The 27,373-nt window shown below is 42.5% G+C and overlaps 1 protein-coding gene across 1 annotated transcript; it reads right to left on the bottom strand.

Moving 5' to 3' along the window:
* Positions 1-2,113: 2,113 nt before the first annotated feature.
* On the bottom strand, positions 2,114-15,687 carry LOC132870292 (uncharacterized). Its single transcript, XM_060903924.1, has 7 exons — positions 15,503-15,687; positions 11,735-11,929; positions 11,097-11,270; positions 9,118-9,291; positions 6,394-6,481; positions 2,856-5,003; positions 2,114-2,653 (listed from the first exon to the last, which is right to left on the bottom strand). Exons 1-6 carry the CDS (start codon positions 15,685-15,687, stop codon positions 3,942-3,944), a joined length of 1,878 nt encoding a protein of 625 aa, XP_060759907.1. The 3' UTR covers positions 2,114-2,653; positions 2,856-3,941.
* Positions 15,688-27,373: the final 11,686 nt, after the last annotated feature.

The following is a 27,373-nucleotide window of genomic DNA, read 5'->3' as shown; positions in this document are numbered from 1 at the left end:
CATTCTTCTGTGTTTTCTCTCTCTCTCTCTCTCTCTCTCTCCATCGATGTTCACTGTATTGAGCTATAGACTGTTGTGTAACTTGTGTTGATATGCAAAATAAGTAGCCGGGGAACTTAAACTGGAAACGGGAGCGCATCCTCGGACAATCTACCCACACGACGTGTGTGGGTACGTGCAGCCACCAAAAGCACTACTGTTTGGAAGTAGGCCTATAGAACTCGAATTGCTCAGTCAGTTCCCCATGGGATTCGGTGATGTTGTTATTGTAAACAAGAAAATGGAAAAAATAAAGACTACATGTGCTATTCGTCTTTAAGGGTTTATGTTGTAATGCTATTTCAATCAATCAAGCAACTGTTTCATTTTACCTGGTGTAGTAGGCTAGTAGTAGCCTAACCCTATGTTATTGGATTAGCAGTGGCCTCGCTTCAGCACCGTGGAGAGCACCATAACCAAAACAGCACTAGAGCGACAAAGTTTGATTTCATGTTCGTAAGTTTATGTTGTTATACAGCTGTGGCCTACTACTTATCCCTAAAGCCAAATATAGTAAGAAAGTATAAAGTCACCACTCAGAGCCGGGTGGAACTATACAGTAACATAACCTATAAAGCATGATACGTGTTACCTTTTACGTTTGTGACTACTGATAGGCTCCTACGTCACAGCTGTCCTAATTTATATTCCGTTGAATGATGGTCCTGTACCGAAAACAGAATTAGGCCTACTACAATCTACTAGCCTACACGCTTGTTGCTTCAGATCTGCTATAGCTATATTCGGTTCAGGACCCACCGCATGTGGTCTACCGTAGGCTAAACACTTTAAAGAGGTCCATATGTGTAGCCTATAATTCTCAGACGATTGTTGTGGTTAATTCATTCATTATGCATAGCCTATATTTATTATGCCTAGATATGGAGAGATGGAGTATCTGATATTCACATTTATGTAGGCATCGTGACCGCTTTTCATTTGTGTCTGGGCTATCTGGTCTCCAGCTGCAAAAACTCGAACTTGATATAGGCAATGAAAGACTCATAGTCCGCTTCCACTCATTCTTTTGGCTGGAATTCATGTAGACAGACATACCTTTGTCGTGTGCATAGGGATTGTTTAGAAAAACACGTAACCTATTTGTGTATCCCAAAGTTCAAATTACTATCGTGATATTAGGGGATAAACAATCAATTCGTGACCCCTCTCATACTTCACTCTCCATATCTGCTCCTACCTTCCAGGAGGCGCTTCAGAACGAGCAAATAGGCCTATAGAAGCAACAGATATAGGAAGTCTTTCATCCATAAATCTATTACCCTACTAGACAAACTTCCCCATCCTCCTTAGTAGGCTATGTCCCTTGGAGATGATGAGGTTGGCCTTGGCTTGGCCTAATGTAACCTATAAATGGCTATCCTTTTCTGATGTATTTTGCCTTTTGATGAAATCACCTGTGAGGTAAACATACCGGGACTTACTTTCTTACCTTTTCTACAAGATGAATGAACTAGGAATCATTTATGGACTTACTATAAATTGAAATGTTCAGGACAGTTGCAACCTTTACTTACTGTTCTCCAGGAGTCTGTTGTTTCTCTATCATTATTGATGATGTCTGGTGTATTGCATTTTTATACGCAATGTAGCACTCCGTGCCAAAGACAAATTTCCTCAAAGACAAATAAAGTTCAATTCAACTCAACCTCCTAGTTTCTCAGAGTGGATTCCAGGGACTCTCTGGTTCTTTGTTACCGACCAGCACTGTCTTTATAGAGCAACTGGCTCATCAAATGCTAATGCTACAGTGATTCTTCAAATACCCCTTCTTTTTGTATTCTGCAAAATGTGCAAAGGTCTTTGTAATAAATAGTTAAAATATCAATGAAATCGTTGACATTGAATGAATGTGGTGTTAATATGTTAATAAACACAAAAAAACACAACACAATAAAAATCAGATACTGTATGTTTTATACAGTAAACCCTTTCAACAATAAAACTTTTTTTTCAGTTAAACTATTTCAGCTAAATAAACAAAAAAATTCAACAATAATTTCAACGTGAAGGCAATATTCATCATATAACATCCTAAGCAATCAATGTTCAAACAGTATCTCTCAATCCCTTTTAAAAGGCTGTGTTGCAACTGATTAATATCTAAACTTAATGAATCTTCTTAATGAATCAGAAATTGAGGAAGAGAAACTAAATTAAGTCAGCACATCAATAGTATTTGCAACCTTTGTGCTTCCCTGCTCAGTAGCCTATACTTCTTCAAACTAACAATTGAATTTGAACAATTAAACATATAAATAATACTTCAAACATCTTTGGCAAGTGGTACAAAGCAGACTTGCCGAGAACCAAGGCACCTGAGTAAAATAGCAGCAGTCTGGAACTACATCTTAAAGTGTGACACGTTTTAGGCAGAGCAGAGGTTGTGTAAATGGTTGTATGCTACATCGACGCATCAAAAGAAAATGAATAAACTCAAAATTACAACCTGTCTGTAATAAAAAATACATGTCCATAGTCAACAACTCCATAGCTTGTCCTGAATGTGATTTTCAAACTTGTTTCAATCCTTCTTTTCCAGTAGAAGATCGGCTTGGAAGATCTGCTTGCTCTTCAGTAGTCAGCAGTCTGGAGCCTGACAACAATCACACAACACACAAAATACTGACCTGTTGAATAAGGTTACAAACATAGCTACAGTATATAATAACCTTATATAATATGGTATATATAATATATATATATATATATATATATATATATATATATATATATATATATATATATATAATATACCTTATAATAAAATTCATTCTCAGAAGACAGCATATACTTACTTGATGTTTAAGCAATGTCCATAACCCAGATCGAGCTGTTGAAGATGGTATCAAAATCACTGCGGAGGTCTGGGTAATTTTGATATTGCACTGGTACCACCAGATTACATCCACATGTATGGGCTGTTGGATGGCATTGGAAATCACTGGTTTCTGAAAAGGTCACGGTGATGTCTTTTCCAAATAGAAGATCAGCCCCAGTACAGAAGCGGAGGAAGAGCTTTAAAGTGTGGTCATCTATCTCCTCAATATATCTCTTAAGGTGTCGTGCCACTCTGCGTTGTGGGGCACTCATATCTTGTGGAAACTTAAGGATTTTTCCCACACGTGTAGGTGTTGGAACTCGCTCTAGCATGATCTCTGCTAGTCTCTGTGGTGTCAAAGTTTTAGCTAGATCGCTCAGAATAGGCCTCCAAGATTCAACCACAAACATGGGAGTTTGTATGAGTGCTTTGTGACCCAACTGTGACAGAAGTGCTGAAAGATTTTCTTCTGTGGGATTCTGGTGACAATCATGTGCATCTAGGACATCAAAGAGTTCGTCTGGCTCAACATATTGAAAGTTGTCCAATGCCTGCTCAAGGGTTTTCTTCTGTCCTATCGAAATGTAGTGCATGAATGAATCTCTGACACTGCTGTAGGTGTTGCCATAAAAGGCTTCCTCCAGAAATGGAAGGGAAAATTTTATAGGGAAATACCCCACTGCAAGCCAACCTTTAACAAGAATTCTTGCAACAGTTTGCCATTCGTGCTCTTGATATTCATGTCTTAAGAAGGGGACCTTGACATCTGTACCTAAAGTGCATTTGCTGTAGAATTCTTTCCAGAAGTCACATAAGCAGTCACGGAAAACACCAGAGCCATGTCCTGGTTCCAACTTTCCATTGGGAAGTTTCATGCGGACAGACAATTCTTTCTCCATAATAGCTGGGTCACTGAATATGTTCATTAGGTCAGTGAGAACGAATCCTCTTCGCACTACAATCACTGTCAGTCCAGTATCATCAGGGATAGTGTCTTCTAGATCCTGTGATTCACTAAATCCTGCTCCAATTATGACCTCACTATCAGTATCAGAAGAGTTGCTCACATCGATTGGACTGCTGTGTGCGTTGCTGTCCTCCCCTCCAGTAGCTCCCCCTGGAGTGTCTCCTGCCTCACATTGATGGGATTTCTGTGTGCATTGATGCCCAGTAGCTCCTGGATATTGCCTCCTTGTTCAGATGTCTGGTGGGATCTCGGGAGGGTGCTCTGCCTCACATTGGTCGGACTTCTGTTTGCATTTATGCTCTCAATTAGCTCCTGGATATTGTCTCCTTGTTCAGATGCCTTGTGGGGTTCCAGGGGGGTCCCCTGCCAGTGGTCAATCTCCATGTCCTGGATTGACTGTAGTTGCTGGTTCATCAGCTCTCGTGGATCCTCATTCTCCAAGTCAAAAGTTCCCTCTTCTAAAATCTCAATTGTAATCAGCTGCTGCTTCTCATCCTGGAGTACAGATGACACAGCCTCAATCTCTGGTTCCTCTTCGTCTACTATATAAGAATGTTCCATGTGCTTGGGCTTTGTGAAAAGATACAGCCTGAGGAGTTTCACCTTAGTTGCTTCGTATAAGTCTTCAACTGTACATTCCGGGTCAAGAATTCTGTGAGAGGTATCCCTGACAGTACAGTGCACATCATTGAGTTTGAGCTTAAAAAGGTTAGCCTTTCCATCCGGGAAGAAAAGGTTTTCTGCCTTTACTTTGAGTTCCTCTACTGTTGTCAGTCTATCTACTTTTTCATCCCTTGTTCCTCCTCCTTTTGACTGTCTAACTTGCTTAAATTCCTTGTCTTTCTCATTGTACATCATCCATCCAAGTTGCACTTTCCTCTCCTTCTTCTTAGCATTTGTGTTTCCAATGAATTTCTGTGAAATTTTACTTTTCTTAATTTCGATGGGGTATGGATTAGGGTTACAGAGTTTTGATCTTAGTCTCTCCAACAAGTGCCTCTTCCTGTCTGTGTTTCCATCGTGACTCTTCCTGTCTGTGTTTCCATCTGTAGATTGTTGCTTACGACAGAAGGCCAACACAACCAATCTATCACCATAGTGGGGGATGTACTTGGCTAGATTGTCATCTGACATCAGCAGAATCACAGAGACATCAATCTGTGGAAAGTAAAGATATAACAGGGTTAGTATAGGTTAGCTTAGAAAATTTAATTCCATGGTGCATTCAAATTGTATTGATATAATAATATACAAACAAAACAGATGACATATAAACAATCTGTTTATTACAAATAGGTCATACTTTTTAACTAATAAAATAGTATTGTAGCTAATATTATTGTAATTTGAACAAAAACTACAGAAAAGTGAAAAGTAAAGGTTAATTTTAAGTACAAAATAGGCCTAATTAAAAGTTTAGCTTCTCAGAATCAGGGATGTGCAGTTTCTATTTATACTATAATGTAAACAACAAAATCTTAGTTTGTCAGAAATCAAGATTTAAACCATGTTATTTATCAAGAAATCCATAATAAACAAAACTTTAAGAAGTAGCTCTCAACATGCAACTCATTGTGAGCTTGTAGATCTGCTATTTTGGGTTACTTTGGGTCATGGGGAGGCCTATTCTTCAACTTAATTAATTATTTGAATAAATAATTATAATAATACATTTTAAAATGCCAAAGAAGATTGGTAGATGTATTTCTTAAATATCAGTGAACATATGAACATATATGTTTGAAAATGGGTGAAGTTCCGCTTTAAAGGGAAATTCCAGACCAAAACACATAAGGCCTGAATCTGCCTGTAATAATGTCCCAAAATACCTGAAACAGTTGATTTGTTTCATATTGTTGCCCCATATTCCATTCTTCTGACCTCTCCCCACAGCTAAAATGCAGTTATAATGGGAGTCAATGATCCTTAGGCTAGTGCGGGTATTTTCGTACCTCCAAACTCAATTGTCAAGATACTGACATGTGTGCAGTTTGTCACTTTTGGGCTGACGTTCATACAAATCTAGCCTGTATTTTGGCCAGGCATAGAGATGTAACACTAGATCTGTATGAACGGAAGCACAAAAGTGACAAAGTATACATGTACATGTGTGAGTATCTGGACACTAAGAATGTACAATCCATGAAAAAGAAATTGAGTTTGGAGGCACAAAAATACCCGCAGGAGCAGGATCATTGAGTCCCTAACTGCATTTTAGCTGTGGGGAGGGGTCAGAAGAATAGAATATGGGGCAACTATGAAACAAATCAACTGCATCAGGTATTTTGTGACAGGAGGATTACAGGCCATACGTGTTTTGGTCTGGAATTTTCCTTTAAGTCTTAATTGTGTCACTTAATTATACATAGGCCTATGAAAATCAGCAAATTGTGTTATATTGTCTATATCCTTTGGTTTGGTGACCATAAACAATTATAGAATAAAGCTGCATTTTGTTTCTGTGACTCTTGGTACTGAAACTTCTCGATTTAATAAAATAATTGATTAAATCATAGCTTATGCTTATGCCCATCAGTGATAAATGTACCTTGTCTTCAAGAATCCTGGCAATCCTTGCCTCATCAATATTTCTTTCCCTCAGGACCTCTATTAGAGGGTTGAAGTTCTCCATGCCCCTAAAGAAGAGAAACAAGTTACAAACCAAGTTTAACCATTTTTATCATTTTTTAACTATATAAATGTATTATAAATAATTATATAGGCTACAAAAGCCTATATAGCACAATTGATAATTTCAACGGCACAAATTAGAGCACAGCCAGCACTAAAGATGAGATCATTTTAGTTAGATTTGGAGCAAGATAATTTGGGGTGCAAGGCTCAGCAAAGCTCATGATCTATAACTTAAAATATCTCAAAATTGAAACCAGCACAAATTATGAAATCTACGGCACAATTCAGCACAAATTCATAACTAAAGGATGACACCTACATGTTCAATCGACATTCTAGATACAAATTAGAAATAAAAATGATGGCTAGACTCGTCTGTGTCATGATGAAAGCTATCAGGATGGTTGCCGTGCAGCCTGCAGCAGCTAGCATGGAGATTTAACATCACAGATGGCACTCTTGGTTTAACAGTAGGCCTACCTTCAATGCAAAATGAGTATGATAGCTCAATGTATGTTAAGTATGAAAAAATGCATAATTTAATTACCGTTCTGTTGTGGAAGAAGAGTTCCGTGGTGGATGTGCTCCTTCCTTCTGCAGGTTTCGTTGCGCACGTTTGCATTGCGCATGTCATTCCCAGTTCCACACCATGGAAAGTGAAAGCGAGGGAACGATTTGTTAACTCGTCCCCTCACTTTTAACTACCCGAGCGCACGCCTTAACGCAAAGCGTGCGCACGGGTTATAACTCGTGCGTGCGCATTAATATCTCGTGCACACGCCTTATAAGTCGTTCCCACGCTTTGTTATTTTTTTTATTCACCATGTCCCCTCTACGGCGTGCGCACGGGTTATAACTCGTGCGCGCGCATTAATATCTCGTGCACACGCCTTATAAGTCGTTCCCACGCTTTGTTATTTTTTTATTCACCATGTCCCCTCTACGGCTCCGTACTCTACTGATCAACTTATTGTGTTTAAATAAAGTTATTCATTCATTATGAGGTGGAAAATTATCCATCCGTTGAGTTCCCTGACGTCTCAAACTACCTGGTCCTGCAGACATCGTTCTACACGGACACACAGATTAAAACCTGGGAGAACATGGAGGAGAACAACTTTTTATATGTGTCTGGATTAAAGATCTGGGGATCAGTGGGGCCACATTACAGAAACTTCCTAAGTGTAACATCCTATCTTATCTTAAGTTAGGAAGGCATTTAGGAGTTTTGGTATTACAGAAGGAGGTTTCCTAACTTAACTTAAGAAGAAATCCTATCTTATCTTAAGATAGGAATTTAGCCATTACAGAACCATCCTAAGTTAGGAATATCTTAAGTAAGGATGCCAAAGTTACAAGGCCATACACTCTGTCCTAAAATTCAAATTTTCAACTGTCAGTAACTGAAAAAATGGCAGCAGCACTGCTAGTAGGTCTGTATGAGGATGAAGAGAAAATAAATTTAATGGTTGAAAGGCTACTGAGACCACATAATGACATGTTGAATTTTTCGGATCGTGTTTTGATGTCTTTTTATCGCCTGCCAAGACATTTAATTTTGAATTTGGTGGAGGAGTACACTCCTGACCGCTGACACTATTTCGGCAACCTCCTGCCACTTTTTTCCTTTACTTGGGATGTTAAACTCGCCAAAAATTTCCCAAACAAGGTTGACTTCCTCTCGTCCACCGCCACAACTAAAGCCTCCAGCTCGTCGTGCGCAAAATTAAATGCCCTCCGCTTCTTTTCTGTCATTTTTGTCAGCTTTTCTGAAGACTTTCTAGGTCATTTCACCTATAACGGTTTAGGTCGTTACAAAGTAATTATCTCCTGCACATTCGAAGTGGCAGAAACAGACACGACCAATCGAAAAAAATCACTCTGACAGAACAGTTAGGATTTCCTAACTTAAGATATGATAGGAGGCCAAAGATAAGATAGGAAACAACCAGCAACTTAGGAATTGTTTCTGTAATAGGAAGTTAGGATTTTTCCTATCTTTGAGTTCCTATCTTAAGTTAGGACGAGCGGTTAGGATTTTTTCTGTAATACGCCCCCAGGACACTACAAGATAAATCCTCTATCGTTGTTGCCCGGGTAAGGAGGAGTTTCTGGGTTTTTTGGTTCGCATGTTTGCGATGGTTGCTATGACGCTAAAAGTTTTGGCATCAGGTGAAAACAAACGACTGCTGCTCAATTCCCAATCCTCCCTGATCTTCTGTTCCAGCAGGCAACACAGATCCATAGAATTACCCACAAATCCCCCCCCCCCCGTGTATATTCCTGAGATCATTTCCACCCCACCATGTCACTGCTGCTTTAAACCCTGCAGCTCACACAGAGGGCAGTTAGTTTGTGTCTCAGGTGCAGTTTGTGTGATTAGTTACAGTGTTGTAGTAAATTTCACAGTGATTTCAGACACATTACAGTCGGATCAAGTCCCGTTTTGTGCTGCAGCTTCTCACATACGTCCATCTGACCCAAAGACTCTGTGACAAATCATCAGTGTGCAGTGAAAGAAACAATCTTCCTCCTCAGGACATTGATGATGAACCTAAAACCTCTGCTTCAGTCTCACTATTAGAGAATGTGTCTTACTGAGGAGCAGGTCATGTGACTCTCAGAGAGATGATCTTACCCCAGTGTCTCCAGTTTACAGTGAGGATTCTCCAGTACAGCACAGAGACGCTTCACTCCTGAGTTTCCCAGATTATTCTTCGACAGATCCAGTTGTCTCAGGTGTGCGGGGTTTGATCTCAGAGCTGAACTCAGAGCAGCACAGCCTTCATCTGAGACACCACAACCACACAACCTGCAGAGACACAATGACACACACTTCATCAACAGATTTTCATCTTGGTGTAATAGTGGTTGTGAAGATGATGTCTCTCATGTTGGACTGTCTCTATTCTCTTCACCAATCACAAGCTATTATTAATAATGACTCAAACATTACCACTGTTACTGACATTAAGTTTACTCGAGGTGCAAATGATTCAGCAAAAAGTCAATAATTTAAAGGTTTAAGTGAAGAGTCAGGTTTTGTAGAATTTATCTCTGCTTGACTGGATTTTTAATGCGAACATATTTAATTGTAAAGACACTTAATTATTTCTTTAAAGTAAAAGTGATTCTGAGGAGAAATGATCAATTCATGAGTAATATATTTGTTCTGCATGCTTTACATCCATCCATCATCTGTAGTCGCTTATCCTGTACAGGGTCACATGGAAGCTGGATCCTATCCCAGCTGACTACGGGCGAAAGGCGGGGTACACCCTGGACAATTCACCAGGTCACCACAGGACTGACAGACACAAACAACCCTTCACACTCACATTCACACCTACGGTCAATTTAGAACCATCCAAACCTGCATGTCTTTGGACTGTGGGGATCTCATCTCATTCTCTCTAGCCGCTTTATCCTGTTCTACAGGGTCGCAGGCAAGCTGGAGCCTATCCCAGCTGACAACAGGCGAAAGGCGGGGTACACCCTGGACAAGTCGCCAGGTCATCACAGGGCTGACACATAGACACAGACAACCATTCACACTCACATTCACACCTACGGTCAATTTAGAGCAGACCTGGGCATTTTCCGGCCCGCGGGCCGCATCCGGCCCTTTGGTTCATTCTGACCGGCCCGCGTAAGGTTACTTCGAAATTACAAAATAAACGTATTTTCTGCTTTTACCTCATGCATGGACTGAATGTGCATTGCTTTTATTTTGAAGTTGTGTTCAACAAAACGCTATGCGCGCGACATGAACATGACATGAAATCCCACGAAACCTAATCCCGCGATAACTACTTCCGTAATTTGTCCAGACCAACCACAAACTTGGACGTCATCCTTCAAACGGTCCAGCCAATCACATAGTGTGACGTCACCAGCAGGCGCCGGAGCCGATCTCTGGTGAAAAACACCAAATGAGGTGATTAAACTACAAATATGGGCATCATTATTATAATATGATGTATCTTGCTTGATATTTAGAGTAGAAAGACAATGTTGTGATGTCTTTATTGTGTTTTGGGGTGAATGTGACTGAAAGAAAAATGGTACAAATGTTCACATTTTGTTCACCATTGTTTTGGGAAATTTGATTGAATAAATGGCATTTTTTGTAAGGCAACCTCGTTTTTTCCATACTCTTACCAGTCTTAGCAGCTTGTAAAAACAATGTTATTTACCGCTTTATATAAAGAAATACAATTAATATTATGCAGAATTTAGTTCAGCCTTTTGGTCCGGCCCTCCGCAAAATTTTTTGTTTCTCATGGCCCCATGGAAAAAATAATTGTCCACCCCTGATTTAGAGTCACCAGTTAACCTAACCTGCATGTCTTTGGACTGTGGGGGAAACCGGAACACCTGGAGGAAACCCACACAGACACGGGGAGAACATGCAAACTTCACAAAGAAAGGCCCTCGTCAGCCGCTGCGTTCGAACCCAGAACCTTCTTGCTGTGAGGCGACAGTGCTAAACACTACACCACCGTGCCGCCCACATGTTTTACTTTTACAGAAAATTTTAATTGATAAACAACACTGTATACAACTATTAACTGCTGCTTTAGTGAGTTATTGTGACTCTCAGAGAAATGATCTTACCCCAGTGTCTCCACCTTACAGTGAGGATTCTCCAGTCCAGCACAGAGACGCTTCACTCCTGAGTCTCCCAGATTATTATTATTCAGCTCCAGTTCTCTCAGGTGTGAGGGGTTTGATCTCAGAGCTGAACTCAGAGCAGCACAGCCTTCATCTGAGACACCACAATACCACAACCTGCAGAGACACAATGACACACACTTCATCAACAGATTTTCATCTTGGTGTAATAGTGCTTGTGAAGATGATGTCTCTCATGTTGGACTGTCTCTATTCTCTTCACCAATCACAAGCTATTATTAATAATGACTCAAACATTACCACTGTTACTGACATTAAGTTTACTCGAGGTGCAAGTGATTCAGCAAAAAGTCAATAATTTAAAGGTTTAAGTGAAGAGTCAGGTTTTGTAGAATTTATCTCTGCTTGACTGGATTTTTAATGCGAACATATTTAACTGTAAAGACAATTATTTCTTTAAAGTAAAAGTGATTCTGAGGAGAAATGATCACTTCATGACTAATATATTTGTTACTGCATGTTTTACTTTTACAGAAAATTTTAATTGATAAACACCACTGTATACAACTATTAACTGCTGCTTTAGTGAGTTATTGTGACTCTCAGAGAGATGATCTTACCTCAGTGTCTCCACTTTACAGTGAGGATTCTCCAGTACAGCACAGAGACGCTTCACTCCTGAGTCTTCTAGTTTATTCCCAGTCAGATCCAGTGTCTTCACAGTCAGATGCAGTTCTCTCAGACTGGAGGTTTCTGAGTTGAGCACTGAGACCAGAGCTTCAGCGCTTCTCCCTTTAATTGTATCACAACTGATCCTGAAGGAAATAAAATAATACATAATAAACTCACACAAATTATCAAACAGGTCCTCAAATCTTTCACTGCACCATTTCATTTTCATAAATGACAAAAGTACAAACTCCGAGTCGACAATACACTGAAATGCTGTAACAGTAATTCACAGTTCGGATTTCAGTTTTCTGCTGTGCACGTCATCACTGACACATGGGATACGAGTACATACATGTTTTACATCCATCCATTATCTGTAGCTGCTTATCCTGTACAGCAGGGGTCACCAAACTATTTTCTCTGGGGACCCACACTGCCGTTCCTGACTGTGACGGGGGCCAGGGTCGGGTCAGCTATATAACAGAATTGTATGACCCAGACAAATATGACCACCAGCAGGCCTCATTGTATAGTAGAGATTACTAGCCTGGCACAGCCATCCCCACTACTATATCCACACTACTATATCAACACTTGATTCCTGGCACATATTTGTTTATCTTTATTAGTGGTTTGCAAAAGTAGTAATTGAGTCTTCACGCTTTGTTTTAATTTGAAATACCACAGATATTCCATTTATTTATTTTCTAATAAAAATAACATCAAAGCTGTCAAGGTAAGAAACATCTGCCTAGTTGAGGTGATTGACACTGTCAAAGGTGAGTGGAAAATTATAAATTGTAGGTAGGCCTGTTGATATTATTAATAATATTATTAATAATTGTGTGCAGCACTTAATAAAGGTCAAATAAATAGGCCTATAAAATAAATACATTTGAAAAAAACAGTGAAATTATAATAATATATGAGCAATAGATCAATAGATCACAGCAGTTGTGCTGTGTCCTGCACGTCATTGCTCTCATCCATGGCCAAAGCAAAAAACTCGAATTCTGACGCTTTCTCATTCAGCTGGTCATACACGTTGTCCCCCAAATCTTCGGTTCGCCTGGTCATGAGATTCACCGCGTTGAGTGCATCCTTCTTGTCGGGACACACCTCCTCGGCCACAGCAAGCATTCAAGATTCAAGATTTTATTTGTCATATACACAATAACAGACACAACGGTTTATTATTGGGTAATTAAATTCTTATTTTGCAACTGCCTGACCAAACTACGCTTACGAAAATAAAAGAAAAAAAAAAAAAATATATATATATATATATATATATATATATATATATATATATAAAATATGAAATATAAAAATATAAAGTGCATATGGAATGCAAAATATAAAGGTAGAGTGAAAAATGAAGAAAACATTTACAAAAAAAAGGAGAGGCAAACAAAAAATGTGCAAACATAGAGGTAGATATACTGTGCAATGTCTTGTGCAAAATTGCTAATATAATCCGTGGCTCAAAGCCTGATGGAAATATAGAGGTAGATGGTGATTAAAATCCATGGTTCAAAAGCCTGATGGCCTGGGGTTAAAAACTGTTTGTCAGTCTAGTAGTCCTTGCTTTCATACTCCTGTAGCGTCTGCCAGATGGTAGGAGCGTGAATAGTCTGTGTTGTGGGTGTGTTTGGTCCCTGATGATGCTCTGTGCCCTTTTTGTGACCCGGGTGTTGTAAATGTCCTGTAGTGGGGGGAGGACAGCTCCACAGATGAACTGTGCCATTTTAATGACACGCTGGAGAGCCTTTCTCTCCTGAGTTGTGCAGTTCCCGTACCACACAGTGATGGAATTTGTCAGGACACTCTCCAATGTGCACCTGTAGAAGTTGCTGAGGAGTTTGGTGGACAGTCCAAATTTCCTCAGCTTCCTCAGGAAGAAGAGTCTCTGTTGAGCCTTCTTGATGGTCTGCTGTGTGTTGTGTGACCAGGTGAGATCCTCACTGATGCGAGTTCTGAGGAATTTAAATGTTTTCACCCTCTCCACCTGAGTCCCGTTGATGTGCAGCGAGGCGTGCTGGTCTCTCCTCCTCTTCCTCGGGTCAATAATCATCTCCTTGGTCTTCTCAGCATTCAAGGAGAGGTTATTTTCCTGGCACCAGGAGACCAGCTGAGCCACCTCCTCCCTGTAGGCGCTCTCATCTCCGCCGGTGATCAGCCCAATGACAGTGGTGTCGTCAGCGAACTTAATGATGGAAGTGTTGCTCTGGGTGGGGGTGCAGTCGTAGGTGAAGAGGGTGTACAGGAGTGGACTGAGCACACAGCCTTGGGAGGTCCCTGTGCTCACTGTCTTGGTGCTGGATGTTCTTGTACTGACTCTGACAGCCTGGGGTCTGTTTGTGAGAAAGTCCAGAACCCAGCAGCAGAGGGAGGATGTCAGTCCAAGGGTGGAGAGCTTCTCAGTCAGTCTGCTGGGGATGACGGTGTTGAAGGCTGAACTGTAGTCCACAAACAGCATTCGAACATAGGTGTCCCTGTGTTCCAGGTGTGACAAGGCTGTGTGGATGGCTGCATTGACGGCATCATCAGTTGAACGGTTCTGACGATGTGCGAATTGAAGGGGGTCTATTGTGTCTGGTATGTCCTTTTTGATGTATGACATGACTATCCTCTCAAAACACTTCATTACAACTGAAGTGAGTGCAATTGGTCGATAGTCATTCAGGCATGTTATATTGTTTTTCTTTGGGAGGGGCACTATGGTGGTGGTCTTGAAGCATGTGGGCACAGAAGACATGGAGAGGGACAGGTTGAAAATGTCTGTGAAGACCTCTGCTAACTGTGTGGAGCAGGCCCTCAAAGCACGGCCGGGGATGTTGTCAGGGCCGGCTGCCTTTCGGGGGTTAGTCCTCCTGAAGACCTTGCTCACCTCGGTGATGGTCACAATAGGTGAAGAGCTCTGTGCTGGCTCTGTTGGTAGAATCCCTCTGTGTTGGTTGGTGTTGAGGGTGTCGAAGCGAGCATAGAACTCGTTCAGCTCATCTGGTGATGTGTTGTGGTTGGCTGTGACCCTGCTGTTCTTCTGCTGGAAATTGGTGATGTGTTGCAGGCCCTGCCACATGCATCTGGAGTCTGAGGTGTTGTAATAACCTTCCAGCTTCAGTCTGTACTGCCTCTTGGCTTCCCTGATGGATCTGCGTAGGTCATATCTGGCCTTTTTATATCCATCTGCATCGCCAGAGGCAAAAGCGGTGGAGCGTGCATGTAGCATGGAGTGTACTTCACTGTTAATCCAAGGTTTTTGGTTAGGATATATTTTGCAGCACTTGGTGGGGACAATGTCATTAATACATGTACTGATGTAGCTGGTGACCAGTGTTGCCAGATTGGGCGGTTTTAAGTGCATTTTGGCGGATTTGAACATGCTTTGGGCTGGAAAACGTCAGCAGTATCTGGCAACACTGCTGGTGACCACAGATGCATATTCCTCTAAATCCACAGAACAGTCTTCTCTCAAAGCAGCAGTCTTAAACACATCCCAGTTTGTAGAACTGAAGCAGTCCTGGAGCACCAGATCAGTCTCTTCATTCCAGACTTTAACAGTTTTACTCACTGGGGGGGCTTGTTTGAGAAGGGCCTTGTAAGCTGGGTAGAGGAACACAGAGATGTGGTCAGACTGTCCAAAGTGGGGGCAGGGCACAGCCTTGTAGCCATTTCTAACATTGCTGTAGACATGATCCAGGATGTTATTGTACCTTGTCGGAAAGCTCAAATGTTGATGGTACTTTGGTAGCACAGTCCTGAGGCTGCAATGATTAAAATCCCCAGCCACGATGAACACAGCATCTGGGTGTGTGGTCCCGTATTTGCCGATGATGTCGTGTAGTAGTCCTAGCGCTGTAGTGCGGTCGGCCCACGGCGGGATGTAAACAGCCAGCATAAACACAGCACTGAACTCCCTCGGTAGATAAAAGGGACTGCACTTCACCATCAGCACTTCAATGTCCGCACAACAGTGTTTTTCAACCACCTGTACATCTGTACACCATCTGTTGTTAACATAAACACACACACCGCCACCTTTGTTTTTACCGGAAGCAGATGTGCGGTCTCCACGGTGCATGGAGTGGGTCTGTAGTTCAATGGCCGGGTATGGCAGGCTTGCAGTAGTCCAGGTTTCTGTAAAAATCAGGGCACAACACTCTCTGATCTCACGTTGAGCTGTTATCCTGGTTCTCAGCTCATCCATCTTGTTCTCGAGCGAGCGAACGTTAGCTAGCAGAAGGCGAGGTAGTGGTGGTCTTGTAGCTCTAGCCTTTAGCCTAGCATGTAGCCCGCATCTCTTACCGCGCCTCCATTTTGGGTGCGTGGATCGTCGGCCGTTTCGCCTACTCGAGTCTGGTGATGATGCGGCCTGCCGGATGGTGTCAGTGTAGCTTCGGTCGCTGTCAGTGATGAGAAGAAAGCTACAGTCCAGAAGGACTGGATTGGGCCCGTGGTGAATTTTACCAATGTCCAGAAGTGTGTCTTTGCTATAGGTGATCCTAGTGTACAAGCACTGAGCATTTGTCACAATCAAAATTACTAAAATAAACAATAAATACAATCGGTGTCGGGAGCGCGTCGCAAACACATTCGCCACGGGGGGCACCATGATGGAATGTGCCTACTAAAGCATGCATACTTTAACAAAGTCCCCATCAGCAAATGGCTTTCCATGGGTAGCTAGTAGGTGAGCTACCTTATAGCTAGCTCGGACAGCAGCGTGGTTGATCTGGGTTTGGCGAAGGAATACATTCTGTTGTGCAGCCAGTCCACATTTCATCCTCCGAATCCTGTCTTCTCTTGTTTGCCCTCGCAAACTAGCATACTCTTTGTGGCGGGTTTCGTAGTGACGACGCAGATTATGTACTTTGAAAACCGACACACTTTCTTTACATACAAGACAAACTGCACGGTCCTTACACTGAACGGAAAAATAATCGGTGGTCCACTGTTCTTTAAAAACTCTGCACTCTCTGTCAGCTTTTCGCTGACTGCTAGCCATTTTGCTGTCCTGAACACTAACAGTTCTCTGCGCGTGCGCTGCCCATCACTGCTTGATCGCGAGCATATGACGAAAATTCAGAAAATATGGATAGTTCATTTTATAACTAAATATCAATTTTAATTGATAAAATCAACAAAATACAAGATGCAGACACATTATTTGCCAAAAAGCAATTTAAAAAAATAGGCCATGACCACTTTTGGGGATTGCCTCATAGGGCCGGTTCAAGTGGTGGGGGGCAGAGGGGCTGGGGGGCCGGTCAAAGGGGGGTGGCGGGTCGGAGTCGGCCCGCGGGCCGTAGTTTGATAACCCCTGATGTACAGGGTCACACACAAGCTGGATCCTATCCCAGTTGACTATGGGCGAGAGGAGGGTTTCACCTTGGACAATTCACCAGGTCACCACAGGACTGACAGACACAAACAACCATTCACACTCACATTCACACCTACGGTCAATTTAGAACCACCAATTATCCAAACCTGCATGTCTTTGGACTGTGGGGGAAACCGGAACACCTGGAGGAAACCCACACAGACATGGGGAGTACATGCAAACTCCACACAGAAAGGCCCTCGTCAGCCGCTGGGTTTAAACCCAGAACCTTCTTGCTGTGAGTCGACAGTGCTAAACACTACACCACCGTGCCGCCCGCATGTTTTACTTTTACAGAAAATTTTAATTGATAAACAACACTGTATACAACTATTAACTGCTGCTTTAGTGAGTTATTGTGACTCTCAGAGAGATGATCTTACCTCAGTGTCTCCAGTTTACAGTGAGGATTCTCCAGTACAGCACAGAGACGCTTCACTCCTGAGTCTCCCAGATTATTATTAGACAGATCCAGTTCTAGCAGGTGTGAGGGGTTTGATCTCAGAGCTGAACTCAGAGCAGCACAGCCTTCATCTGAGACACCACAACCCCACAACCTGCAGAGACACAATGACGCACACTTCATCAACAGATTTTCATCTTGTTTTAATTCTTACTTTAAAGATGATGAGTGTAAAATTAATTTTATTATTCAGAATGTCATGAGGATTTAATATCACCTGTTTATTCTCATTAACAGTGTAATTAATAATGATAATACTGAGTGTTATATTGAGTTTCTCTCCTCTGTTGTGTGTGATATTAAACCATCAGCAGCTGAAGCTGAACAGAGAACAGCAGACAGAAGAAAAGCTGTGAAGGTCAATGGAACAAAAATTTTAATTTATAAACGATATCAGGATATTAAAACAAAAGAATAATTATCATGTAATAAAATCATATTATGATGTAATAAAATTAAATAAGAATGGTGTTTCTAATCAGTTCTCTGTGAAAGTCTGTTTTCACCACTTGAATAAAACCTTTTATCAGGTCATAACAGGCCTCAACATGTACTCTTGTCACCTTTTTCCCTGCAGAGCAAATGCCCTCAAATTTTTGCCCCCTTTGAATTTTCTTTTGCCCTCAAATTTTGCGGTATTTCGGCAAAAGTTTTCAAGTACACAGTTTAAGGCAACACTGATATGTTTTCTAGGGGTATAATTGAGTGATTTAGACAAAAAAGTACATAAATTATTTTTAAAAACATTTATTTCTGCAACAGAGCAACAAGACAAGTCCTGAAAACATGAAACATAAATCATATATGTAAGACTTACATATGGTACGAGTACATAATACTTCTTTTTATATCGAGTTTCGGATACAAAGCACACTTTGTCTTGCCTCACAATGACTATCAATATTGCAAAGATGAATTATAAAATTAAAAACAGTATTGAGGTATTTCACCTGACGTCACAGGGTCACGTGACGCCCCGGTGTCCACCATTTTGGACGGCAAGCTAGCTAATGTCAACAACAGTAGCTGGTATGTTACTGTAGCAATGTTTACGTTCAGTCATTTGGATGACTGTTAAAACCTTTCAGTCTCAAGTTTTTCCTTTACTGGATTTACTAGTTTACTGAGCCAGCCGGCCCCGGAGCGCTAGCTAGCTAGCCAGCCGGCTCCGGAGCGCTAGCCAGCCATCCAGCCGGCTCCGGAGCGCTAGCCAGCCAGCCAGCCGGCCCCGGAGCGCTAGCTAGCTAGCCAGCCAGCCAGCCGGCCCCGGAGCGCTAGCTAGCTAGCCAGCCAGCCAGCCGGCCCCGGAGCGTTAGCCATCCAGCCGGCCCCGGAGCGCTAGCTAGCTAGCCAGCCAGCCGGCTCCGGAGCGCTAGCCAGCCATCCAGCCGGCCCCGGAGGGCTAGCCAGCCAGCCATCCAGCCGGCCCCGGAGCGCTAGCCAGCCAGCCAGCCGGCCCCGGAGCGCTAGCTAGCTAGCCAGCCAGCCAGCCGGCTCCGGAGCGTTAGCCATCCAGCCGGCCCCGGAGCGCTAGCTACCTAGCCAGCCATCCAGCCGGCTCCGGAGCGCTAGCTAGCTAGCCAGCCATCCAGCCGGCTCCGGAGCGCTAGCTAGCTAGCCAGCCATCCAGCCGGCTCCGGAGCGCTAGCTAGCTAGCCAGCCAGCCATCCAGCCGGCTCGCTAGCTAGCTAGCCAGCCAGCCATCCAGCCAGCTCCGGAGCGCTAGCTAGCTAGCCAGCCATCCAGCCGGCCCCGGAGCGCTAGCTAGCTAGCCAGCCATCCAGCCGGCCCCGGAGTGCTAGCCATCCAGCCGGCCCCGGAGCGCTAGCTAGCTAGCCATCCAGCCGGCCCCGGAGCGCTAGCTAGCTAGCCATCCAGCTGGCCCCGGAGCGCTAGCTAGCTAGCCATCCAGCCGGCCCCGGAGCGCTAGCTAGCTAGCCATCCAGCCGGCTCCGGAGCGCTAGCCAGCTAGCCAGCCAGCCGGCTCCGGAGCGCTAGCCAGCCAGCCAGCCGGCTCCGGAGCGCTAGCCAGCCAGCCAGCCGGCTCCGGAGCGCTAGCCAGCCAGCCAGCCGGCTCCGGAGCGCTAGCCAGCCAGCCAGCCGGCTCCGGAGCGCTAGCCAGCCAGCCAGCCGGCTCCGGAGCGCTAGCCAGCCAGCCAGCCGGCTCCGGAGCGCTAGCCAGCCAGCCAGCCAGCCCACCCCGGAGCGCGCTCAGTAAACTAGTAAATACAGTAAAGGAAAAACTTATAACGGGCCATGTCTCAACAGACTAAGTTATTTCAATGACATTTAATAACATTTTGTTTATCCTGAGGACCGAAAGTAAATGAAAATGTGAACAAACCTTAGCTGTCAGTGAACAATCCTGGTGGAAGCAGGTAAACGTCGTTCTCCAAGCCTGCTAACCTCAATTTTTGCAAATACCTCTCCCTCTGCTCGCCCTGTAAATGCCCTACGTCGCTGGATAGTGAAGGTGTTTTCTGCATCTCGCTCCTTTTTCTTTTATGTTTTTCGTTTGTCGCCTTCCTCGCATTCAAACTGATTCGAGCCGTGCCGTCCAAAATGGCAGTGTCACATGACTTGGTCACGTGAGTGAAATACCTCAATAAAACAGGAGTGTGTACTGCAGTACTGTCTCATCATTCAGTCTGCCGTTGCATTCAGGAGGAAATTAAACAACCTGTCCTCCTCATCTACATCAGCTTCCTATGCAGCCTCTGCAAATTGTGGGCGCCGTTCACGCCGTCCCTCCGCCCACCATAGGTGGCCTGCCCTCTCAGCATTAAACGCATCAAGATCCAGGCCCTGTAGAGCAGGGGTTCTCAACCTTTTCTGCTTTAAAGCCCACCTATTCATACTTGTACCGAGTCGGGGCCCATTAAAAAAGATCCCCAATTATTTTGGCTCATCTATTCTATTAGAATCTAATAATCTACTGTAAAGTGTATTCATGGGATGCAACATCACTCCCTGTTACAGATGGGAATCTAAATAAATGCAATAAAAACATTTTTAGATTGTAGGTCTTGTATTTAAAGCTGTACGGATGCAGGTCATTCTCAGTCAGAAGGGGTTAATGATCCAAAAGTGGAGTCTGATCCATTCGCACAAGAACTTATTGCCATGTTTGTGTTCAGCAAACAAGCAGGTTATTAAAACCAAGAAGTCCACTCAAAAGAAGTGGATCTAGAAACCACTCCGAAGGATTTTTCATATGAAAGAAAAATTTACCACCTAAATTTGACATTAGTAGAATAAATTGTGATCATATTGTAGCCGAAACTAAATACAAAGACAATAATTATGCATAATATTAATTAACTTAATGTGAAGATAATCAACCAATTTTCAGCTTTTTTTTAAAGTTTGTGTCTATTTTAGTTTTTTGTATTTGTAATTATTTGTATCTGTACAAATTGCTCTACTGATCAACTTATTGTGTTTAAATAAAGTTATTCATTCATTATGAGGTGGAAAATTATCCTTCTGTTGAGTTCCCTGACGTCTCAAACTACCTGGTGCTGCAGACATCGTTCTACACGGAGACACAGATTAAAACCTGGGAAAACATGGAGGAGAACAACTTTTTATATGTGTCTGGGTTAAAGATCTGGGGATCAGGACACTACAAGATAAATCCTCTATCGTTGTTGCCCGGCTAAGGAGGAGTTTCTGGGTTTTTTGGATCGCATCATTGCGATGGTTGCTATGACGCTAAAAGTTTTGGCATCAGGTGAAAACAAACAACTGCTGCTCAATTCCCAATCCTCCCTGATCTTCTCTTCCAGCAGGCAACACAGATCCATAGAATTACCCACAAATCCCCCCCGTGTATATTCCTGAGATCGTTTCCACCATGTCACCGCTGCTTTAAACCCTGCAGCTCACACAGAGGGCAGTTAGTTTGTGTCTCAGGTGCAGTTTGTGATTAGTTACAGTGTTGTAGTAAATTTCACAGTGATTTCAGACACACTGCAGTCGGATCAAGTCCCGTTTTGTGCTGCAGCTTCTCACATACGTCCATCTGACCCAAAGACTCTGTGACAAATCATCAGTGTGCAGTGAACAGAAACAATCTTCCTCCTCAGGACATTGATGATGAACCTAAAACCTCTGCTTCAGTCTCACTATTAGAGAATGTGTCTTACTGAGGAGCAGGTCATGTGACTCTCAGAGAGATGATCTTACCTCAGTGTCTCCAGTTTACAGTGAGGATTCTCCAGTACAGCACAGAGACGCTTCACTCCTGAGTCTCCCAGATTATTATCAGACAGATCCAGTTGTCTCAGGTGTGAGGGGTTTGATCTCAGAGCTGAACTCAGAGCAGCACAGCCTTCATCTGAGACACCACAACCACCCAACCTGCAGAGACACAATGACACACACTTCATCAACAGATTTTCATCTTAGTTTAATTCTTACTTTAAAGATGAGTGTAAAGTTAATTTTATTGTTCAGAATTTCATGAGGATTTAATATCACCTGTTTATTCTCATTAACAGTGTAATTAATAATGATAATACTGAGTGTTATATTGAGTTTCTCTCCTCTGTTGTTTGTGATATTAAACCATCAGCAGCTGAAGCTGAACAGAGAACAGCAGAGAGACCATGAACTTTAATCAGAGAGAGAGAGAGAGAGAGAGACTTTGACTTTCAAACTTCATTTAATACAAATTGCTTACACATGCATACCATGTCCTTAAAACAAAGTCTTTACCAGTATTTAAAAGTCATTAAAAAAAAAAAAAGAGTAAAAATGCAGCCTTAAATAAATAAATAAATAAATAAAATGCACAACTCTGATAAAATTAACACAGTTAATCAGGCTGCAAGTCCTCTAATGCCGCTTTTCCACTACAAACGCGGCTGAGCCGTGCCGTGCCGAGTCGAGCTGAGTCGGGCTGAGCGGGGCTGTTGGAGTTGCATTTCGACTACAACCGCGCTGAACCGTGCTGGCTGGAAGTGGGTGGACACATTGGGTGGAGTTAGCGAAAGTGGGTGGACGTCACGTGATGTCGTTAAGCAGCGCAAACAGTGACATCAGTGACAGTGGCGGAACAAGTCAGAGCCGGGCCGGGGGCGGGGCAAATGACCGGGCCCTTTATTAAAGCTTATCATAACATCATTTTAGGCTACAAAATGTCCGCAACTGCGGTGTTTACCAATTTCAACACTACCGGGTGCAACTATGTTATTTAGTACATCAAGTCCTTCAAACGAACATGTAACTCAGAAACAAAAAACATTAGGATACTGTACATGGCTCATAATAAAACATCAATAGCCTATACTGCGCACATTATTTGAAGGGCATACGAATGAGCGCTCAGAGTGGTGACAGGAAGAGTCAGAAATAAAAGGAGGGCGGTGCAAACCTCACTGAATGCACTGTGTTTACCAATTTCAACACTCCGGGGTGCAACTATGTTATTTTGTACATTAAGTCCTTCAAACGAACATGTAACTCAGAAACAAAAAAACATTAGGCGACATACTGTACATGGCTCATAATAAAACATCAATAGCCTACTGCGCGCATTATTTGAAGGGCATACGGCGAGCCTTGCGCTCCGCGAACTCGTCCCCGATGCTCTGTATGTCACTGATTCAGTGAGCTTTTCAGTGGTAGTCTCACGACCCGGATAGTAAACAATAAACATGGAGGACATGGAGTCGTTAGTGTTGCTGGTCTTGGTGCTGTGGCTTGTTGTCACCGACAACGCCAACAAATACTGGCAAGAGCGTATAGATGAGGCGAGGCGCATAAGGCTTCAGAAATTCTCGTAATTCGTAATTATTCTCCTTCCGGGTTTGCGGTGTTTACAGATCCCAGCGCGCTCGCGGGGCGTGTGTGGGCATGTGAGGACACGCCTCCTCACCAATCAGTGCACAGGGGAGTGTCTGCTCACGCCCCCAACCTCAGTCGGCACGGTTTGGCTCGCTTCAGCCCCACTCCAAAACGGTGCGAGTTTTAGGGGCTAAGCAGGGCTGAAACGAGCTGAGTCGTGCTGGTTTTTGGTAGTCGAAACGCGAGCCGTGTCGGGCTGAAGTGAGCTGAAGCGAGCTGAAGTGAGCTGAAAAAGGGTAGTGGAAAAGGGCCATAACAGGCTGTTAAAATTAAGTGTATCATCCTCCAGATAACACACAGCATCTTTATAACACCATATCCTCTCAAAAGCCCCAAGATCATTCATTTCACTGTAAAAACGAAAATCAATTAAAATTCTTGATTTCACCAACATCATAAAAAAACATTAAAATATTGTAACCTGAGTCAAACTCTATTTTATTTCGCCTACTCACATAAATAGCCATTTTGGATTGTCCAAGTAAAAAGTTTAATAATTGACATTTAAACCTGCGCTTCTGGCAATATTTAAACCCTAAAATAAGTTTCCATTAAAAAGTTTTCATTAAAACCACCAAATAACCTTTCTAAAAGGGTAAAAAGAGGTTTCAGTCTCACACATTGCATGAAATCATGAAAAATGGTTTCCTTCATTGTGCAAAAGGGACACTGTTCACTTACACTAGGATTTAAAACTGAAATAAAAGCATTAACCGCCACTGCCCCATGTAAAATCCTCCATTGTAAGTCCCCGCATTTCTTAGGTAATGGTGACTTGTGAAAGACCCTCCATTGTGGTTTAACCTCCTCAGTGATTTGCAAAACAGCACGCCACGGAGTGTCAATTCTTTTATCAAGGTGTTTTTTGTTCATAGCCAGAACACTCAGTTTATACAATACCTTACCAGAGGCAAGGTTACAACCAAGAAAAAATATGGGCTCGGATTTAAGTAAAACACCTGAGGAGTCATCCCAATCTGCAGTTACAGTAAAATTAGGAAATACATCAGAGTCATTTGGAGACAACAAGCCCACAGAAAAATCGTTCAACAACTTATTTTCGTCTTCTGTAAAGAACCCCTTCCACTTTCCAAGAAGATGCTTTATCATTCGTAATGACCTTACTCCTAATTGGTTAGCCACTGGATTCACATTTTGAAACAAAGGACCTGCTAAATTGATCAAGTCATTCAGGGTGAGAACTTTAGCCTCACAGAGGGCAGGAAAAGACTGATCATGTGAGAGGTCTAATATGGACCCATTGATCAAAGGCTCTTGCAGTAACCAAAAAAGAGATGTAGAGCTCATAGTCCTCCCAATCTTGAAAAGACTCCATACTTTAAAAAGGTTCCGATAAAAAATAGGAAATTTCTTCAAGTTCAAACGTTTAGGGTCCATCCAGAAAAGCGTCTTATCGAGCCCCAGCCCCTCAAAAGTGCACAGAATGACAAGTCACAGCTTCCCAGCTGCTCTTCGCAGTCCCACTAAGCAGTCTCTGTATGAACTGTAGACGAAAAGCAGCCGTCCTGCTCTGTAAATGAACCAACCCGTGTCCCCCTTCTTCTCTGGGTAAAAACAAAACACTTTGTGGCACCCAGTGTAGGTTGTCCCAAAAAAAAATTAACCAGAACAGATTGAATTTTTGACAGCACAATGACAGGAGGGTCTATACAGGCCAGCCGGTGCCAGAGGGATGAAGCAACCAGGTTGTTTATTATAAGCGCTCTGCCTCTATAAGACAATTTATTCATTAAAAAGTCCCATCTACCAAGACAGCCTTTCACTTTCTCTAAAACACCTTCAAAGTTTTTCTGCATAAAATCATTATTCCCGATAAACACCCCCAGGTATTTAAAACCTTCTCTGCACCAATGTAGGTCCTCAGGTAAACTGGGTGGACCCTTCTTCCAGTCCCCCATCAACAAAGCCACACTCTTTCCCCAATTTACTTTAGTAGAGGATAGCAATTTAAAATCATTAAGTAATCCCAACATGGCATTCACATCCCTCTGGCTCTTAACAAGAATAGCCACATCGTCAGCATAAGCTGATAATTTAAACTTAAAAGTGCAATTTGGAAGCATTACACCTTCAACCTCATTTCTCAGTTTAATCAAAAGTGGCTCTATCGCCAAGGAGTATAACATCCCAGACAAGGGACAGCCTTGTCTAATACCTCTAAACACTTTAAAAGGGGCACACAAGTCACCATTAACCTTTAGTATGCTTTCAATGTCACGATATAAGACTTTTATATATTTAATAAAATCAGAATTAAAACCAAATGCAGCCAAGACATTCCATAAATAGTTATGCTCAATTCTGTCAAACGCTTTCTGATTGTCTATTGAGATAAGTCCAAAATCTAAATTTAGACGCCGTCCAACATCCACAATATCTCTAATGAACCAAATGTTGTCATAAATCAACCTTCCAGGCACACAGAAGTCTGGTCAGGATGGATGACTTCTCCTACCACTTTTCTAAGCCTATTGGCCAGAACTTTTGAGAGCACTTTATATTCCACACATAGGACAGAGACAGGCCTCCATGACCTTATGTCATTTAGATCCCCTTTTTTTGGCAACAGCATTACCACAGCTCTTCGGCAACTTTGTGGCAGCCACCCACTGGTTAAACTGTCACTGAGCACCTCCAGCAAATCTGTGCCTACTTCAGGCCAGAAAGCTTTGTAGAATACAACCGGTAGACCATCAATTCCCGGAGCCTTTCCACTCTCCATACTTTGGAGGGCTGTAAACACTTCCTCCAGGGTTATCACCCCTCCGAGGATTGCATTTGCCGAGCTGGACATCTGGGGTAAATTGTTCAGAAAGACATTCTCTGGAGCCTGCTCATAGGAGATCTCACTCTTGTAAAGATTCTCAAAAAATGCCCATGCTCTTTTACGAATGTTAGTGTGAGCATACAGAATAGTGCCATCGTCTGATGACAAAGATTGCATTAGCTTTTTTTGACCGTTTTTCTTTTCCAAATTAAAAAGAATTTGGTAGGTGCATCCATGAGTTCAATAGACTGAAAACGTGACCTGACCAGAGCTCCTTGAGCCTTAACCCCTAATAACTCAGCCAGTAAGTTCTTTTTAATTTTCAATTTTTCCGTTACATTGCCAGTTGTGTCCCCTTGAAGATTCAAAATCTCAATCTCTAAGGCAGTCATACGATTGGACATGTCCCTCGTGACATTGAAGCTATACTGTCGGGACATTTTTATCTGGACCTTAGCAAAATCCCACCACTGCTGTATTGACCTAAAAACAGGCTTTGTACTCTTACACTGATCCCAAAAAAAATTAAAAACATCCCTAAAATGCTTGTTTTGCAATAAACTGGAATTAAAATGCCAGTAAGCACTCTTTGGTTTAAAAGTACTAATAAATATGTTGCATGTTACCATACAGTGATCAGAAAACCCAACTGGTACAATGTTACAACTCCTAAAGAAATTAAACTGGTGTTTGAACCCATAAAATCTATCTAGCCTTGCCAAGGACAGCATGTTATTATATGAGTGGACCCATGTATACTGCCTCTGATTTAAATGGAAACTTCTCCAAACATCTACAAGATTGTGAACCTTTAAAATTTCAACTAACTTTTTACGAGATGGCATGTGAGGATCTATATGATTGCGATCTATGCCATTCTCTGTGCAATTAAAATCTCCCCCAACAAGCAAGATGTCTTCACAATCAAGTTTTAAGAACGTCATCCAGGGTTTGTAGAAAAAGTGTGCGCTCTAACGCATCAGTAGGTGCATAAACACAAACAAACACAAAGGTTTTACCATCATATTTGGCTCTTACTTTTAAAAGCCTGCCTTTAATAATTTCATTAATTTCATAGGAGCATGGAATAAAATTGTGGC

This window comes from Neoarius graeffei, chromosome 22, assembly GCF_027579695.1.
Source record: "Neoarius graeffei isolate fNeoGra1 chromosome 22, fNeoGra1.pri, whole genome shotgun sequence".
In the NCBI taxonomy this organism is placed as follows: domain Eukaryota; kingdom Metazoa; phylum Chordata; class Actinopteri; order Siluriformes; family Ariidae; genus Neoarius; species Neoarius graeffei.
Note: the sequence above shows the minus strand (reverse complement) of the source record. Positions and strands in the feature narration are given on the sequence as shown.